This window comes from Oncorhynchus mykiss, chromosome 14 (assembly GCF_013265735.2).
Source record: "Oncorhynchus mykiss isolate Arlee chromosome 14, USDA_OmykA_1.1, whole genome shotgun sequence".
Taxonomy (NCBI): Eukaryota; Metazoa; Chordata; class Actinopteri; order Salmoniformes; family Salmonidae; genus Oncorhynchus; species Oncorhynchus mykiss.
Window position 1 is genome coordinate 13,237,364 of NC_048578.1, and position 18,664 is coordinate 13,256,027.

At 42.4% G+C, this 18,664-nt stretch overlaps 2 protein-coding genes across 13 annotated transcripts in view; both read left to right on the forward strand.

Moving 5' to 3' along the window:
- The first annotated feature begins 9,941 nt into the window (after nt 1–9,941).
- On the forward strand, nt 9,942–12,735 carry LOC110488842 (zinc finger protein 252). Its single transcript, XM_021561263.2, has 4 exons — nt 9,942–10,300; nt 11,199–11,293; nt 11,396–11,483; nt 11,588–12,735. Exons 1-4 carry the CDS (start codon nt 10,012–10,014, stop codon nt 12,433–12,435), a joined length of 1,320 nt encoding a protein of 439 aa, XP_021416938.2. The 5' UTR covers nt 9,942–10,011; the 3' UTR covers nt 12,436–12,735.
- Nucleotides 12,736–17,824: 5,089 nt separating this feature from the next.
- The window catches only part of LOC110488843 (catenin delta-1), a 44,371-nt gene continuing 43,531 nt past the window's right edge, over nt 17,825–18,664 (forward strand). For 6 of the 12 annotated variants that reach the window (XM_036942985.1, XM_036942993.1, XM_036942995.1 and 3 more), the window contains exon 1: nt 17,825–17,982. Coding sequence is in view for 4 of the 12 variants with exons in the window: in XM_036942982.1 (XP_036798877.1) it covers nt 18,310–18,312 (3 nt within the window). In the remaining 8 variants the exon portion in view is untranslated. Of the gene's footprint in view, nt 17,983–18,065; nt 18,313–18,664 lie in introns of those variants that run through there. The other 6 variants (XM_036942982.1, XM_036942984.1, XM_036942983.1 and 3 more) reach the window with 5 other exon arrangements.

The following is an 18,664-nucleotide window of genomic DNA, read 5'->3' on the forward strand; positions in this document are numbered from 1 at the left end:
CTTTCCAAGCTAGTTGGAAGACTTCCAGTTTGGTGTGGCGCCATTTCCGTTCCAATTTTTTGGAAGCTGGCTTCAGAGCTCGGGTATTTTCTTTAGACCAGGGAGCTAGTTTCTTATGACAAATGTTTTTAGTTGTTAGGGGTGCGACTGCATCTAGGGTATTGCGCAAGGTTAAATTGAGTTCCTCAGTAAGGTGGTTATGTACCGTTCTGAGTGTAGTGGGTGAGAAGTCAGGCGCAGGAAGCAGAGAGTTCAGGGTAGTGCTACTTTAATGCACAAAACGGCGAACATAAGCCAACCCCACGAAAACACAGGGCGTGTAACAAAACAAACGCCCCAAACTAGGGGACTTAAACTGTCCAGCAAAACCCACAAAATGGGAAAACACGTAACCCACAGACGTGCACACAAGTTACACAAAACAGAAGGTCACAATAATTAATCCCGCACAAAGAACCAGGCGGGCCGGCTGACTAATAATGCCTCACTAATTATACCCAACTCAAAACAGGTGTACTCAATAAACACATAAGGAGGGGGAGGAAAGAATCAGTGGCAGCTAGTAGGCCGGCGACGACGACCGCCGAGCGCCACCCGAACGGGAAGGGGAGCCACCTTCGGTCGGAGTCGTGACAGGTTAACTGATTTTTGTCCTCTGGCGTCCTTGGGTAGGCAGAAGGAGTCAGGAAGGACATCAAGGAATCTTTGGGTTGTCTGAGAATTTATAGCATGACTTTTGATGATCCTTGGTTGGGGTCTGAGCAGATTATTTGTTGAGATTGCAAACGTAATAAAATGGTGGTCCGATAGTCCAGGATTATGAGGAAAAACATTAAGATCCACAACATTTATTCCATGGGACAAAACTAGGTCCTGAGTATGACTGTGGCAGTGAGTAGGTCCGGAGACACGTTGGACAAAACCCACTGAGTCGATGATGGCTCCGAAAGCCTTTTGGAGTGGGTCTGTGGACTTTTCCATATGAATATTAAAGTCACCAAAAATGTGAATATTATCTGCCATGACTACAAGGTCCGATAGGAATTCAGGGAACTCAGTGAGGAACGCTGTATGTGGCCCAGGAGGCCTATAAACAGTAGCTATAAAAAGTGATTGAGTAGGCTGCATAGATTTCATGACTAGAAGCTCAAAAGATGAAAACGTCATTTTTTTTTTGTAAATTTAAATTTGCTATCGTAAATGTTAACAACACCTCCGCCTTTATGGGATGCGCGGGGGATATGGTCACTAGTGTAACCAGGAGGAGAGTCCTCATTTAACACAGTAAATTCATCAGGCTTAAACCATGTTTCAGTCAGGCCAATCACATCAAGATTATGATCAGTGATTAGTTAATTAATTATGATTAGTTAATTGACTATAACTGCTTTGGAAGTGAGGGATCTAATGTTAAGTAGCCCTATTTTGAGATGTGAGGTATCACAATCTCTTTCAATAATTGCAGGAATGGAGGAGGTCTTTTTCCAGTGAGATTGCTAAGGCGCCATGTTTAGTTTTGCCCAACCTAGGTCGAGGCACAGACACAGTCTCAATGGGGATAGCTGAGCTGACTACACTGACTGTGCTATTAGCAGACTCCACTAAGCTGGCAGGCTGGCTAACAGCATGCTGCCTGGCCTGCACCCTATTTAATTGTGGAGCTAGGGGAGTTAGAGCCCTGTCTATGTTCGTAGATAAGATGAGAGCACCCCTCCAGCTAGGACGGAATCTGTCACTCCTCAACAGGCCAGGCTTGGTCCTGTTTGTGGGTGAGTCCCAGAAAGAGGGACAATTATCTACAAATTCTATCTTTTGGGATGGGCAGAAAACAGTTTTCAACCAGCGATTGAGTTGTGAGACTGCTGTAGAGCTCATCACTCCCCCTAACTGGGAGGGGACCAGAGACAATTACTCGATGGCGACACATCCTTATAGCTGATTTACACGGCGAAGCTATGTTGCTCTTGGTGACCTCTGACTGTTTAATCCTAACATCGTTGGTGCCGACATGGATAACATTATCCATATACTCTCTACACTTGCCAGTTTTAGCTTTAGCCAGCACCATCTTCAGATTAGCCTTAACGTTGGTAGCCCTGCCTCTTAGTAAACAGTGTATGATCGCTGGATGATTCGTTTTAAGTCTAATACTATGGGTAATGGAGTCGCCAATGACTCTGGTTTTCAATTTGTCAGCGCTAATGGTGGGAGGCTTCGGCGTCTCAGACCCCGTAACGGGAGGAGTAGAGACCAGAGAAGACTCGGCCTCTGACTCCAACTCGCTGCTTAATGGGGAGAACCGGTTGAAAGTTTCTGTCGGCTGAATGAGCGACACCGGTTGAGCATTCCTACAGCATTTCCCTTCAGAAGCCATGAGAAAGTTGTCCGGCTGCGGGGTCCATGTGAGGGGATTTATACTACTATCTGTACTTACTGGTGTCACAGACGTTGTTTCATCCTTTCCTACACTGAAGTTACCCTTGCCTAACGATTGCATCTGAAGCTGGGCTTGCAGCACAGCTATCCTTGCTGTCAGGCGATCGTTCTCCTGTATATTATGAGTACAGCGACTGCAATTAGAAGGCATCATGTTAATGTTACTACTTAGCTTCGGCTGGTGGAGGTCCTGACGAACCACGTCCAGATAAAGCGTCCGGAGTGAAAAAGTTGAATGAAAAAGAAAAAAAAAGTTGAGTGAGGGAAAAACTAAAAATATAAACGAAAATTAAAAAGTAAAAACCGTAAAGTTGTTAGGTAGCAAAGTAAGGTTAGCAACAAAACGCACAGCAGCACGTAAACAAGTCTGCAATATAACAACGTTATACCATCAAACTCTACTGATGAGTCATGCTATCCTCATGTAATCTAAGGTCATGTTACCCTTGTTACTAATGAGACGTGTAATCATGTTATCTCCAATGAGACATGTTATCATGTTATCATGTATTCAAAAATACCTTGTGTTATTTGTAGGGGCTGCAGACCACATAGACGTTTCTTATAAATGCCTACAGTCTCACGCCCGGATCTGTTTCACCTGTCCTTGTGATTGTCTCCACCCCCTCCAGGTGTCGCTTATTTTCCCCGGTGTATTTATCCCTGTGTTTTCTGTCTCTCTGTGCCAGTTCATCTTGTCAAGTCAACCAGCATGTTTTTCCCGTGCTCCTGCTTTTTCTTATCTTTCTTTTGCTAGTCCTCCCGGGTTATGACCCTTGCCTGCCCGGACTCTGACCTTGTTATGATCTTCTTGCCTGTCCACGACCATTCTCTTGTCTGCCCCTTGGATACTAATAAATATCAGAGACTCGAACCATCTGCCTCCTTTGTCTGCATCTGGGTCTCGCCCTGTGCCCTTATATAAAGACAGCTGTCAGCGGGGCTTTCCATGTTACAGTTACTTCCTCGCTCTAGTCTTCTCATAAAACTAGTGAATATCCTTCTCCCTATAAGACTGTGGGTACCTTTTAATGCGTTGCTCACCTGAATTACATTAATTGACTTACTGGAATTCAGAAGACATGTCCCTCAGAAGTTTGCGGATCTGGTATCTTCCCCCGGGCAGCTCTCAGTAAAAGTCTGGTCTGGGCGGGTCCACGTCGTCTTTGGTCAGACGGGAAATTCCTTTATTCTTTCCCACTAGGGAATGCGGCACCGATGTCTCCCTCGCAGACCTTCCCTGGGATGCTCCACAGGTGGAATCACTGATCCAGTTCATGACAACAAATTGTTGTGGAAATTCTTACACAGGACACTCAAAGTCAATATTAAATGAATCACTCTTTATTGTCAGCAAGCTGGAGAGGTCACAGTCAAACTTAGATGCATAAACTACCGGTCTGAAGTCTCTCACGGGGCAGTCCCATTAGTTCTCTTATATACTGCACAAAAGTCATATTTGCATGATTTAGCTTAATCAAAATGAATTAATCATTAACGTTTGCTTCATTCATGTGACCGACCAATACTGGGTCATGCATGTGACAGACCAATACCTCACGAGGCTTCTTCTCTCTAAGCTGAGACCTTGAAACTGAGATATTTTGTTCTCAAAATAAGGGTCTAGGCGTACTGCCAAATTGCAGATACTGATAGTGAGGGTTCTTTCAATCAGTCACCTGAAGAAAAAAAATCTGTCACCTGAAAAGCACAAACATAGAACACAGAAATGTATAAATAGAAAAGCACCAACATAAAATGTTCCATCACACTAACAAAGTTAATCAAAAATAGCTAGCAATGCTAATGTTAGCTTGCTAAAATATGGTGGTCCCCTCAATCTTAGTAAGCTGGCTAAAGTTATACTGCATCTGAAGTCAATCTGGCAAAATCATAATCATGACAAACGGTTTTCCTACTAATTATTCGCCTTCTTTTTTAATGTTATCGTGCTGCCAAGCCAAATCCGAGTTGTATTGAGGTAGGCTAACGTTAGTTGCCACTAGCTAGCTAATGTCAGATATGCTTGCAATACTAGTGATAATGATTATCAAAATATACATGACTAGATACATAAACAGCAATCTATGGTAAAGGCAAAGAGCATTGGGCCAGTAACCGAAAGGTTGCTGTTCTGAATCCCCGAGCCGGTAAGGCGAAAAAGTCTGCTAACAACAACTAATTCACAGGTGCCGATGACATGGATGTCAATTAAGGCAGCTCACCTCTCTAATTCAGAGAGGTTGGGTTAATTGCAGAAGACACATTTCGGTTGAATGCATTCGGTTGGACAACTGACTAAGTTTCCCCTTGTTGGCATTTAAGTTTTGATAAATCTAATTCAAATTGCAAAAATAGAAGTGTATAAGTTTTTTCAGAAACTTTTGTATAAATATGGAATAGCATCAATCTGCATTAGATTTGTGGCAATATATCATACAACCTGACATTTAAGAATTTAAAGTTGTGTCATATTTGCACTTTCTACTGAAAAGGATGATGGTCTGGTTAATAAGAGATGCTGGAAGATGGAGCTTGAATTGGATGGCATTGGAAATGTTGAATGGGAAAATAAGCTAAATTCATATTAAAAAGAAAACAAAGTGTTGATGATTCCCCATCGTATCTGGTAGGAGTGTGTTTTCTGGGATTATGTACACACGACTTGGTGAATCCAATGAAAATATCCAAAGTGGTGGAGAAAGCAAAGTAAAAGTAAAATCTGTGAAGATCACGAGAAGTATCAACTGGAATTATATGGATCTCTCTCAATTTGGAGATTATTGTGTGTTCAAATCAAATCAAAATAATCAAATCAAATGTATTTGTCACATACACATGGTTAGCAGATGTTAATGCGAGTGTAGCGAAATGCTTGTGCTTCTAGTTCCGACAATGCAGTAATAACCAACGAGTAATCTAACTAACAATTCCAAAACTACTACCTTATACACACAAGTGTAAAGGGATAAAGAATATGTATATAAAGATATATGAATGAGTGATGGTACAGAGCGGCATAGGCAAGATGCAGTAGATGGTATCGAGTAAGGTATAGACATATGAGATGAGTATGTAAACAAAGTGGCATAGTTTAAAGTGGCTAGTGATACATGTATTACATAAAGATGCAGTAGATGATATAGAGTATAGTATATACGTATACATATCACATGAATAATGTAGGGTATGTAAACATTATATTAAGTAGCATTGTTTAAAGTGGCTAGTGATATTATTTACATCAATTCTCATTATTAAAGTGGCTAGAGTTGAGTCAGTGTGTTGGCAGCAGCCACTCAATGTTAGTGGTGACTGTTTAACAGTCTGATGGCCTGTTGTGCTTTGAGCTACGGCACAGGGCACCTATTAAATTAGTAATTTCTTGAGTTTTGGAAGAAGTTGACATTGAAATGTTAAATAAAATTCCTGGAGTGGTCAATGTACGCTTGATGAATCGTGTGGTTAATGGCAGGAAGAGTCGTCTGTCCTTGTCAGTGGCGATTTTAGTATGTATATCTTGATGGGGCAACTCAACCAAGTTTTTTAGGTGCATGCCAGCAAAACCACTACACAACATTTTATTATTTTATTAGGCCTATGTGATCTAAAAAGTAAGGAAAATACAATCACGAGGATCCACTTTTATAGACAATATACCGACACACATTGCGCTAACATTACAACCCTTGAAATATCAACTATAATAACAGGGTCTATTACTTAACTTGTTGTTTAACAAAAATATATATGAATGGGAAGAGATTGTCACTGGCAAACATGGTTACAGACCAAACAACATTATATAGTCTCTCCTCCTCGTGAAGAAAAGAACATGAGCTAATTATAATACACAAAGTAAGCAAAACAATGAAATAATTCCAACATTAACAAAAATTCTAAGATATGAATGAGATATACCTATATAAGCAATATAATAATTGTACAAACTATGGTTTAAGGGAACGATGTGCGGATACGAGGCAAGCCGTAATTTCGATTAAGACATTAATGAGCGAGTAGTTGATATAAGCATTTTTTCAGCACTTTTGGGCTGGTCTTTTGGGCTGAACGGGCTGTTCTTACAGTATTCTGTACATCAAATCAGAAACATAGGACAAATAACGTGGGCATATAAGCAGACAATGAAGGAGCTTACAATATTCGATGATTACATTTCTGTGCACCACCAAGTCAGAACAGTAGGCTAAATTCTGAGGGGGACAGGTTCCAAATTCTTAAGGTGAGGCACATGGGCTATTAACAGCTTACTACACAACATACACTTAGTATTACATTCTTAGCTACAGGATATCTCCCTAGCATATTACACAATTTATGCAGCAGCATACAGTACATTTTTGGACTGTTGTTATGGCGGCAGGTAGCCTAGTGGTTAGAGCGTTAGGCCGGTAATTGATAGGTTGCTGGATCGAATCCTCAAGCTGACAAGGTAAAAAACTGTTGTTCTACCTGTGGGGCCAGACAAGGCAGTTAAACCACTGAGAAAATAATTGTAGACAGACAAGGCAATTAACCCACTAGCCTGTCATTGAAAATAAGAGTTTGTTTATAACTGACTTGCCTACTTAAGTAAAAAAGTTATGCTGTGCTAACTTGAACGTTGAGCCGTGGTCCTTGTGTGCAAACTTAGTCATTCTCTGGATTTATGGTGCTTTCAAGACAACTGAGAATTCTGAAAAAACAAGGTTGAATCATGACGTCAGTAATCTTCAGGTCGGAGCTCTAGAAAGAGGCCCGAGTTCCCGAGTTGGATGACCGTTCAAAACGTATTTTCCCAGTCGGAGCTAGTTTTTTTTCTGAGTTCCCAGTTGTCTTGAACGCAGCAGAAATCATGCCAGATTGACAGCATGGCCATTGTATTCAACCTTTTCTGGTCCATGGTGTTGCATGTGAATGTTTATCCTTTTAAACTTGGAAAATAGACCCTTTCAGACAGATGTTTTAAATCCTTAAACCCAGACTTGGACCACACACCCTCTCCACCTAATAGCAGGCAAGGGAAGCAAAATAGTGATTGCTTTGTGACGCTTGCAGTTAGCCATTGATTCCTTCAAAACCACTTATTGTTACATTTGCGACTTTCGGCTTGTTGTGTAATGTTTATGTCCAATGGCCGATGAGCGCTGATAAGTTTTATCTATAATTTATCTTCATATGAAAAGGATTTGCCAGGAGATTGTTGATGTGATTCATGATAATGACTGCTTGTCTAACTTGCTAGCTAAGATTGTGAAAGTATGACGTTGACATGAATAGTCCAATCAAAGCTACTTTAGAAAAACATGATTTGACGTCATTTTATGTGTGGCCAATGGCATTGAGCCTTCATGGACCGCCACTTCTAATGTAAATCTGTGACAGCACCCAAAGGGGCTTGAATTGCCTAGCTTTCCCTGTAGATTCTGCGGAGACATAGTGTCCCCATGAGTGACTGAGCCAATCACGGCGCAACTAGAGAAGATTACTAATGCTTAAACTCTGTATTTTCGCTGACTGCCCCTCCACCACAGAAAGAACTGAGCTAGGCTGAAACACCCGCCTTACTCAAGAAAGAGACCATGTTTGTATGCGGATGTATTATTTTTATTGAACCTTTATTTAACTAGGCAAGTCAGTTAAGAACATATTCTTATTTACAATGATGGCCTACCAAAAGGCTAATGGCCTCCTGCAGGGACTGGGGCTGGGATTAAAAATAAAATATATAAATATAGGACAAAACACACTTAACAAACGGCACTTAACAAGTGGAAAAGAAGTCAAGAAGGGTTGACATCATCTGACCTTGCTATATTGTTGTTTTAGGTCGCTCTTCAAGAAGAGCGGTTCAATTGTTGTGAAGAAGGCTTCAGGGTGCCCAAGAATGTCCAGCAAGCACCAGGACCGTCTCCTAAAGTTGATTCAGCTGCGCGATCGGGGCACCATCAGTACAGAGCTTGATCAGGAATGGCAGCAGGCAGGTGTGAGTGCATCTGCATGCACAGTGAGGCAAAGACTTTTGGAGGATGGCCTGGTGTCTAGAAGGGCAGCAAAGAAGCCACTTCTCTCCAGGAAAAACATCAGGGACAGACTGATATTCTGCAAAAGGTACAGGGATTGGACTGCTGATGACGGGGGTAAAGTCATTGTCTCTAATGAATCCCCTTTCCGATTGTTTGGGTCATCCGGAAAAAAGCTTGTCCGGAGAAGACAAGTGAGCGCTACCATCAGTCCTGTGTCATGCCAACAGTAAAGCATCCCGAGACCATTCATGTGTGGGGTTGCTTCTCAGCCAAGGGAGTGGGCTCAGTCACAATTTTGCCTAGAACACAGCCATTGAATAAAGAATGGTACTAACTCATCCTCCGAGAGCAACTTCTCCCAACCATCCAGGAACAGTTTGGTGATGAACAACAGTTTGGTGACGAACAGTTATCAAAAGTGATAACTAAGTGGCTCGGGGAACAAAACATCGATATTTTGGGTCCATGGCCAGGAAACTCCCCAGACCTTAATCTCATTGAGAACTTGTGGTCAATCCTCAAGAGGCGGGTGGATAAACAAAAACCCACAAATTCTGACAAACTCCAAGCATTGATTATGCAAGAATGGGCTGCCATCAGTCAGGATGTTGCCCAGGAGTTAATTGACAGCATGCCAGTGCAGATTGCAGAGGTCTTGAAAAAGAAAGGTCAACACTGCAAATATTGACTCTTTGCATCAACTTCATGTAATTGTCAATAAAAGCCTTTGACACATATGAAATGCTTGTAATTATACTTCAGTATTCCATAGTAACATCTGACAAAAATATCTAAAGACACTGAGGCAGCAGACTTTGTGAAAATTAATATTTGTGTCATTGTCAAAACTTTTGGCCACGACTGTACAGTTGTCACGGCAAAAAGTAAAAATGGCTATATCGTAAAAATTGGTCTTAATTTAAGGTTAGGCATAAGGTTAGCAGTGTGGTTAGAGTTTGGTTTAAAAATCACACCTGCCAAAATAATACGTTTTCATCCCAAATGCCTCTGATCTGGCGGACTCACTAAACACAAATGCTGTGTTTGTAAATTATGTGTTGGGATGATGGAGTGTGCCCATGGCTGGCTGTAAAATAAAAAAAAACAAGAACACCGTGCAGTCTGGTTTGCTTAATACAAGGAATTTGTTGTATAGCATTTACTTTTTACTTTTACTCAAGTATGACAATTGCGTACCTTTTCCACCACAGTACATTTAAAACCAGATACTTTTAGACTTTTACTCATGTAGTATTTTACTGGATGACTATCACTTGAGTCATTTTCTATTAAGTTAACTTTTACTCAAATATGACAATTGAGTACTTTTTCCACCAATGTCACTAATCAATGGTCGCTCATTCCAACGATCCTGTGGTGACTTAGTACACCATATTTGCTACTCCGAAAAAAGTCAGCGGACGTCTTCGTATAATTACGGTGAGCTGCGTTATTCACCGGAAGTCGTTTTGTGTACACAGACAGACGCGTCACAGTTTGTCTGATCTTTTCCAATTTTTCCCTCTGTCGTTAATCTCGCCAGCTATCGATGTCAACAAACATGCAGGCTCATCTGTCTGTACAGACACAACTTGCCTCGATAATGGACGTGCTTGCTAGAGCAGCCGTTGACGAGATAAGTCAACTCTTTTCCGAGAGCTCGGCTGATTTGCAGTTGGAGATTTCTCGCAGCTACAAAGAAAACGAAGCTCTGAAAATGAGGATGAAGGTGATGAAGAACGAGCTTTTCACCCTGCGACTACAAAGGGCGAGTACACCGCGGGGCAGTCGCTTTTCTTTCAGCAGAACTTTATGCAGGCCTCGGGGGAAACTCGCAGGTTGGTTGAGGTTCTCAAACTGCTATCTGTGAGACATGGGTGTTTCACAGATGATCCATTATATTAACCAGATACTCTAGTGGCCGCTCTAACAAAATGTCTTAAAAAATGGAAGGCAGTCGGGAGGAGACTCTGTCAGGTGGGACCGTTCTAGCCAACGAGAGGGCAGATACGCATGTGAACAACGGGCACAAAGTCACTAAATCAAAATAGGCTATATCATAAAAATTCATGAAAACAAACATTTGCTATTTGGTCTTAATTTAAGGTTATACATGTGGTTAGGGGTTGGGTTAAAATCACATTTTGAGAAGTAGTCGAAATGGGCGGGGTTTAGGACTTTGTGTTTGAGGTAACTAGTGACGACCAGGCACAACTCTGATATAAAGTGTTTTTTCTCAAAGTTGCCGGGATGTCACGTGTCCTACTTATATTAGTACACTCAAAACAACCGAATCATTACAACACTTATATTCGATCAAATAAGCCACACATAGCAAATAATAAATACAACATTTTGTTAACAAAATTCGACACTTTCATTCACCTCCATACAAAGACTTCGCTTGGTGAGAAAAAATCGCCACCTGCTGGAAAATACAGATTTTGGGCCAAGTTATCCCTCTTGCTTCGCCTCATCATCTCTGGGTGGATTCCGTTGGATTCCGTTTACTCCAAACGAAAAACATTTTGCAACATAAACAACCGTTTATATTGGCCAAATTTAGTTTGGACCCTTCTCGTTTTGTTCAGTTTTCTTCCTTTTGCTTCCTAAAGTAAACTGTTTTCTCTAGGACAACCGGTTTTGCAACTGAATCTGACTAATGAATACACTCCAGTCAATTGAACATAATATGTTGGAAGAGGAATGTTTTTTGACCTTTGCTCTCCCTCATAGATAAGACACCTGAGCACCAGACATCCATTTACAGCAGGGATGATGCCCCAATTACAATAGGGGAAGAGGAGATACCATCCACAGTCAAAAAAGAGGTGAGTGGCAATATTAACAACTCATCACACATTTCTGACATAGGCTACTACTACTCTAGAAATGTTTACATGTCTGTGTAAATGAGTGTGTTTATGGTTCAGTGTGCAGATGTGGAGAGTCCAGATGTCATCTTGATAAAAGATGAGGAGGGTCCTGAGGATGACTTTGGAGGATGTGGGCCAGATGCAGGTGTGTAGAGGACGAAGAAGAGAAGGAAGAAAATGATGGGATGGTATATAGACAATTGACAGCCAGATAACTACCAGATGATATTATCGTTTTGTTTCCCGTAGGTCATGACGATATTTGTGGTGAGAATGTTACCATGGTGACACCACAGCCGGAACATGCCACCCAGAGACTAGGTCACGATGAGGGACCATACAGCATGAATGACCCTCACGGTCATGGTCGAGGTGAAGGAGCGCTGTGCAGCGTGACCAGTACTGAGAACTACCCTTTCTTCAGAGCCCCAGAACTACCTCAGAGTTTGCCCTCACACTCTGGTCTGCTGCCGGACCACACAATCAGCCATCAGATACAGCTGAATACTCATTCTATTGGGGAACCACTGCAAGGCAACCCCCAAATGAGGGGTTTGCAGAGTGACAGAGGGGGTCTGCCGAGAGGGGATACAGGAGGACGGGGTCTGAAAATCGTACAGGTAGCTTCCCTAGAAACCACCCCAACGACCCCAACAACAACCTTGGTAACAGGGGGTGTGACTGTGAGGCGCCCTAGTCTTGTAAACCAGTTCCAGCGACACCACGTCCCCCATGGTACCAAGCCGTTGTTCTGTAGCGACTGTGGGAAGCGCTTCTCTCGCCGGCTTGACTTGATCCGCCACCGAGCGGTCCACACAGGAGAGAAGCCTGTCATATGCAACCTGTGTGGGAACTCGTTTGTCAACAAGACGACACTGAGGGTCCACATGCGTATTCATACAGGGGAGAAACCTTACATGTGCTCCCTGTGTGGGAAGGGTTTCACCCAGAATGGAAGCCTGACCATCCATCTGAGGACCCACTCTGGGGAGAAACCCTACAGCTGCTCCCACTGTGGAGCCTCTTTCAACAACCCCAGCAACCTGCGCAGACACATGGTCACACACCCAGAGCAGGCAGGGACGCTGACACTCTGACACCGAAACTCTGTGGGGCTTTAGGTTCTTTATTTTTCTTCAGCATTCTCTCATTCTTGTTCTCATTCTCTCTCTCTCAATTCAATTCCATATATGCTTTATTGGCATAAATGGGTTGTTGCCACTGTGGCCAAAGCAAAGTATATGAAGTATTACATAAATTAACAGCGTTTTTGAGCAAAAATAATAATATACAGTGAACAAAAATATAAACGCAACATGCAACAATTTCAAAGATTTTACTGAGTTATAGTTCATATAAGGAAATCAGTCAATTGAAATAAACCCATTATGCCCTAATCTATGGATTTCACATGACTTTTTTTTTAAGTAGGGCGTGGTGTGGATCAGAAAACTAGTCAGTATCTGGTGTGACCACCATTTGCCTCAAACAGTGTGAATCCTCCTTTGCATAGAGTTGATCAGGCTGTTGATTGTGGCTTGTGGAATGTTGTCCCACTCCTCTTCAATGGCTGTGCGAAGTTGCTGCATATTGGCGGGAACTGGAACATGCTGTCGACAATGTTGATCCAGAGCATCCCAAACCTGCTCAATGGGTGACATGTCTGGTGAATATGCAGGCCATGGAAGAACTGGGACATTTTTAGCCTCCAGGAATTGTGTTCAGATCCATGTGACATGGGGCCGTGCATTATCATGCTGAAACATGAAGTGATGGTGGTAGATGAATTGCACGACAATGGGCCTCCAGGATCTCATCACGGTATCTCTGCACATTCAAATTGCCATCGCTAAAATGCAATTGTGTTTGTTGTCCGTAGCTTATGCCTGCCCATAGCATAACCCCACCGTCACCATGGGGCACTCTGTTCACAATGTTGATATCAGCAAACCGCTCACCCACACAAGCCATACATGCTGTCTGTCATCTGCCCGGTCCAGTTCAAACTGGGATTCATCCATGAAGAGCACACTTCTCCAGCGTGCCAGTGGCCATTGAAGGTGAGCATTTGCCCACTGAAGTCGGTTACGACTCCGAATTGCAGTCAGGTTGAGACCCTGGTGAGGACAACGAGCTTCACTGAGACTGTTTCTGACAGTTTGCAGAAATTCTTCAGTTGTGCAAACCCACAGTTTCATCAGCTGTCCGGGTGGCTGGTCTCAGACCATGCCGCAGGTGAAGAAGCCAGAGGTCCTGTGCTGGCGTGGTTCACAATGTGGTCTGCGGTTGTGAGGCCGGTTGGACGTACTGCCAAATTCTCTAAAACGACGTTGGAGGCAGCTTATGGTAGAGAAATTTACATTACATTCTTTGACATTAACATTACATTCTCTGGGAACAGCTATGGTGGACATTCCTGCAGTCAGCATTCCAATGCTCCCTCAACTGGAGACATCTGTGACATTGTGTTGTGTGACAAAACTGCACATTTTAGATTGGCCTTATTGTCCCCAGATCATGTTGCTTAATCAGCTTCTTAATATGCCACACCTGTCAGATGGATGGATTATCTTGGCAAAGGATAAATGCTCACTAACAGGGATGTAAGCAAATTTGTGCACAACATTGAGAATAAGCATTTTTTGCATATGTAAAGTTTCTGGGATCTTTTATTTCAGCTCATGAAACATAGGACCAACACTACACGTTGCGTTTATATTTTTTGTTCAGTGTATATCAACAAAAACAATTAATACATTCTCTCACACTTCCAGCCCCAGACTGGAATCCACATCTGTCCCGTCGCTCTTATTCTTCCAATCTCCCTGATTTATACTCTGTTGTCTGTCTCGGATTTAATGGACATACTACATAAAGTTGCTGTATGAGTAGATTTTAGTAAGTAACCTACTCTGGCCGAAATAAATAAACAGTGTGTTTTGATATGAAGGAATGAATGAGCAAATGCTTTTTTTCTGACTCAGTGGCTGCACTACTAAGCCATTACTCATATATACAGTGCCTTCGGAAAGTATTCAGACCCCTTGACTTTTTCCACATTGTTATGTTACAGCCTTATTCTAAAATTGATTAGATTTTCCCCCATCTGCACACAATACCCCATAATGATAAAGCAAAAACAGGTTTTTAGAAAATTGTCCTAATTTATTAAAAACTGATATCAGTTATTTAAGTATTCAGACCCTATACTCAGTACTTTGTTAAAAAGCAACTTTAGCAGCGATTACAGTCTTGATTCTTCTTGGATATGACGCTACAAGCTTGGCACACCTGTATTTCGGGAGATTCTCAAATTTTTCTCTGCAGATCCTCTCAAGGTCTGTCAGGTTGGATGGGGAGCATCGCTGCACAGCTATTTTCAGGTCTCTTCAGAGATGTTCGATTGGGTTCAAGTCCGACCTCTGGTTAGGCCACTCAAGGTCATTGAGACTTGTCCCGAAGCCACTCCTGCGTTGTCTTGGCTGTGTGCTTAGGGTCGTTGATCTGTTGTAAGGTGAACCTTCACCCCAGTCTGAGGTCCCGAGCGCTCTGGAGTAGGCTTTCATCAAGGATGTCTCTGTACTTTGCACTGTTCATCTTTCCCCTCGATCCTGACTAGTCTCCCAGTCCCTGCAGCTGAAAAACATCCCCACAGCATGATGTTGCCACCACCATGCTTTACCGTAGGGATAGTGCCAGCTTTTCTCCTGTCGTGACGCTTGGCATTCAGGCCAATCTTGGTTTTATCAGACCAGAGAATCTTGTTTCTCATGGTCTTACAGTCCTTTAGGTGCCTTTTGGCAAACTCCAAGCGGGCTGTCAGGTGCCTTTTACTGAGGAGTGGCTTCCGTCTGACCACTTTACCATACAACCCTGATTGGTTGATTGCTGCAGAGATGTTTGTCCTTCTGGAAGGTTCTCCCATCTCCAGAGAGGAACTTTAGAGCTCTGTCAGAGTGACCATCAGGTTCTTGGTCACCTCCCTGACCAAGGCCCGTCTCCCCCGATTGCTCAGTTTGGCCGAGCGGCCAGCTCTAGGAAGAGTCTCGGTAGTTCCAAACTTCTTCCATTAAATAATTACGGAGGCTACTGTGTTCTTAGATCTTCAATGCTGCAGAAATGTTTTGGTACGCTTGCCCAGATCTGTGCCTTGACACAATCCTGTCCCAGAGCTCTATGGACAATTCCTTCGATCACATGGCTTGGTTTTTGCTCTGACATGCACTGTCAACTGTGGAACTTTATATAGACAGCTGTGTGCCTTTCCAAATCATGTCCAATCAATTGAGTATACCACAGGTGGGCTCCAATCAAGTTGTAGAAACAGCTCAAGGATTGTCAATGGAAACAGGATGCACCTGATCTCCATTTTGAGTCTCATAACAAAGGGTCTGAATATTTATGTAAATAAGGTATGTTTTAATGTTTTATTTTTAAAACATTTACAAAAACTTGTTTTTGCTTTGTCATTATGGGGTTTTGTGTGTAGATTGCTGAGGATTTTTTAAACATTTAATTTTAGAATAAGTAACAAGATGTGGAAATCAAGCGGTCTGCTGAATTCTTTTCGTAGTCACTGCATATAACAGTAAACAGTTGTTTGTAGTTTTACCTCTAGAGTGCAGCATTGCCTCCTTTTAGCAATCTTGTACTGTGGTTTTTAGACTCTTTCTTCACCATCATGGGGGTCTCTTCAGGAATCTTCAGGAAATTGGGACATTCCTTACATTGTTGGGGGGTGAGTCTCGGACATTTCACAACTTCAACATCAAGTTTTGAACCCATCCCAATTGAAAAAATATACATATACAGTGGGGCAAAAAAGTATTTAGTCAGCCACCAATTGTGCAAGTTCTCCCACTTAAAAAGATGAGAGAGGCCTGTAATTTATCATAGGTACACTTCAACTATGACAGACAAAATTAGAAGAAAAAAATCCAGAAAATCACATTGTAGGATTTTTTATGAATTTATTTGCAAATTATGGTGGAAAATAAGTATTTGGTCACCTACAAACAAGCAAGATTTCTGGCTCTCACAGACCTGTAACTTCTTCTTTAAGAGGCTCCTCTGTCCTCCACTCGTTACCTGTATTAATGGCACCTGTTTGAACTTGTTATCAGTATAAAAGACACCTGTCCACAACCTCAAACAGTCACACTCCAAACTCCACTATGGCTAAGACCAAAGAGCTGTCAAAGGACACCAGAAACAAAATTGTAGACCTGCACAAGGCTGGGAAGACTGAATCTGCAATAGGTAAGCAGCTTGGTTTGAAGAAATCAACTGTGGGAGCAATTATTAGGAAATGGAAGACATACAAGACCACTGATAATCTCCCTCGATCTGGGGCTCCACGCAAGATCTCACCCCGTGGGGTCAAAATGATCACAAGAACGGTGAGCAAAAATCCCAGAACCACACGGGGGGACCTAGTGAATGACCTGCAGAGAGCTGGGACCAAAGTAACAAAGCCTACCATCAGTAACACACTACGCCGCCAGGGACTCAAATCCTGCAGTGCCAGACATGTCCCCCTGCTTAAGCCAGTACATGTCCAGGCCCTTCTGAAGTTTGCTAGAGAGCATTTGGATGATCCAGAAGAAGATTGGGAGAATGTCATATGGTCAGATGAAACCAAAATCTAACTTTTTGGTAAAAACTCAGTTCGTTGTGTTTGGAGGACAAAGAATGCTGAGTTGCATCCAAAGAACACCATACCTACTGTGAAGCATGGGGGTGGAAACATCATGCTTTGGGGCTGTTTTTCTGCAAAGGGACCAGGACGACTGATCCATGTAAAGGAAAGAATGAATGGGGCCATGTATCGTGAGATTTTGAGTGAAAACCTCCTTCCATCAGCAAGGGCATTGAAGATGAAACGTGGCTGGGTCTTTCAGCATGACAATGATCCCAAACACACCGCCCGGGCAACAAAGGAGTGGCTTCGTAAGAAGCATTTCAATGTCCTGGAGTGGCCTAGCCAGTCTCCAGATCTCAAACCCATAGAACATCTTTGGAGGGAGTTGAAAGTCCATGTTGCCCAGCAACAGCCCCAAAACATCACTGCTCTAGAGGAGATCTGCATGGAGGAATGGGCCAAAATACCAGCAACAGTGTGTGAAAACCTTGACCTCTGTCATTGCCAACAAAGGGTATATAACAAAGTATTGAGATAAACTTTTGTTATTGACCAAATACTTATTTTCCACCATAATTTGCAAATAAATTCATTAAAAATCCTACAATGTGATTTTCTGGATTTTTTTCCCCTCATTTTGTCTGTCATAGTTGTCTGTCATAGTCATATATATATATATATATATATATATATATATTTTTGGATAAATATTCAGTTGGATATTTGTGGAGATGTACATTTTCTAGTGTGCTTTGTGCTCCTGACTGTTCATTCTTCAACCTGTGACACCATTACTTGGGCGGAATCTTGTTCGGCCAACTGTTATCCGTATTTACGGTATATTAAAAAAAATCGATCTGTTATGCCCGCCCTCTAGCCCCTATGTATTCGTCCCGTTGCTTTGCTCCGACCGAGTTTGACCGAGAAACCAGGAAAGAAGAAGAAAAAGAAACGGGGATAAAATAAATACGTTAGGAAGAGGCCGAGAATACGAGACGGATATGTAAGTAAAATAAAATATACAAGCCTATTGAATGGATCGTTTGGCAGTGTTTTACTTCGCAAACCGCAGTGTCGTCAAGGAGTGGTCACTGGGGCACAGATCAGCACGACTTTTCCAATGCCCGTGATTGGGGTTAAAACGCCCAAATTCCGCTCTACACGGATAGCCAGCTTGAAGTCTGTCTAGTAGGCCAGTGTCTACCACAAGTGGAGGCGGAGGACCTATTATCTAGCTAGCTACCAAACAATTCAAACTCAAGACTGCTCGGTGTGTTAGCAACTAACGTTAGCTTGCCAGCTAGTTTCTGCTAATCTAGGCACACCATGGATGGTTAGTAAACGGGTTAGCTAGTCAAACAAGCTAGCCAGCTAACGATAACTTTGTTAGCTAATCCTCTTGTTAGCTAACTGGTCAACCAAACGAACTAGCCCGCGAGTTTTAGAAATAAACTTGCTGCATCCTTGTAACGTTAATTCATAACTAGCTAGCTGACGGTATTCCATTGTTTTTATTAGCTCAACGTAGCTAGTTACTGTGAACTATATGTTTGGATGAAAACCCATCTGAAAATCAGGGTAGCCATCGTTCCCTGAATGCCCATGCACCGACTGATCTTTTGTTTGAATTTTACATAATCCTGGCCTCAATCGACCTCATTCAACTGGCTGTTAAACCTATCAAT

Coding starts and splice junctions, on each gene's coding strand:
- LOC110488842 (XM_021561263.2), top strand. CDS start 10,012: ATGTCAACAAACATGCAGGCTCATCTGTCTGTACAGACACAACTTGCC. Junction 11,294..11,395: donor CATCCACAGTCAAAAAAGAG/GTGAGTGGCAAT, acceptor TTTATGGTTCAG/TGTGCAGATGTGGAGAGTCC. Junction 11,484..11,587: donor AGGATGTGGGCCAGATGCAG/GTGTGTAGAGGA, acceptor TGTTTCCCGTAG/GTCATGACGATATTTGTGGT.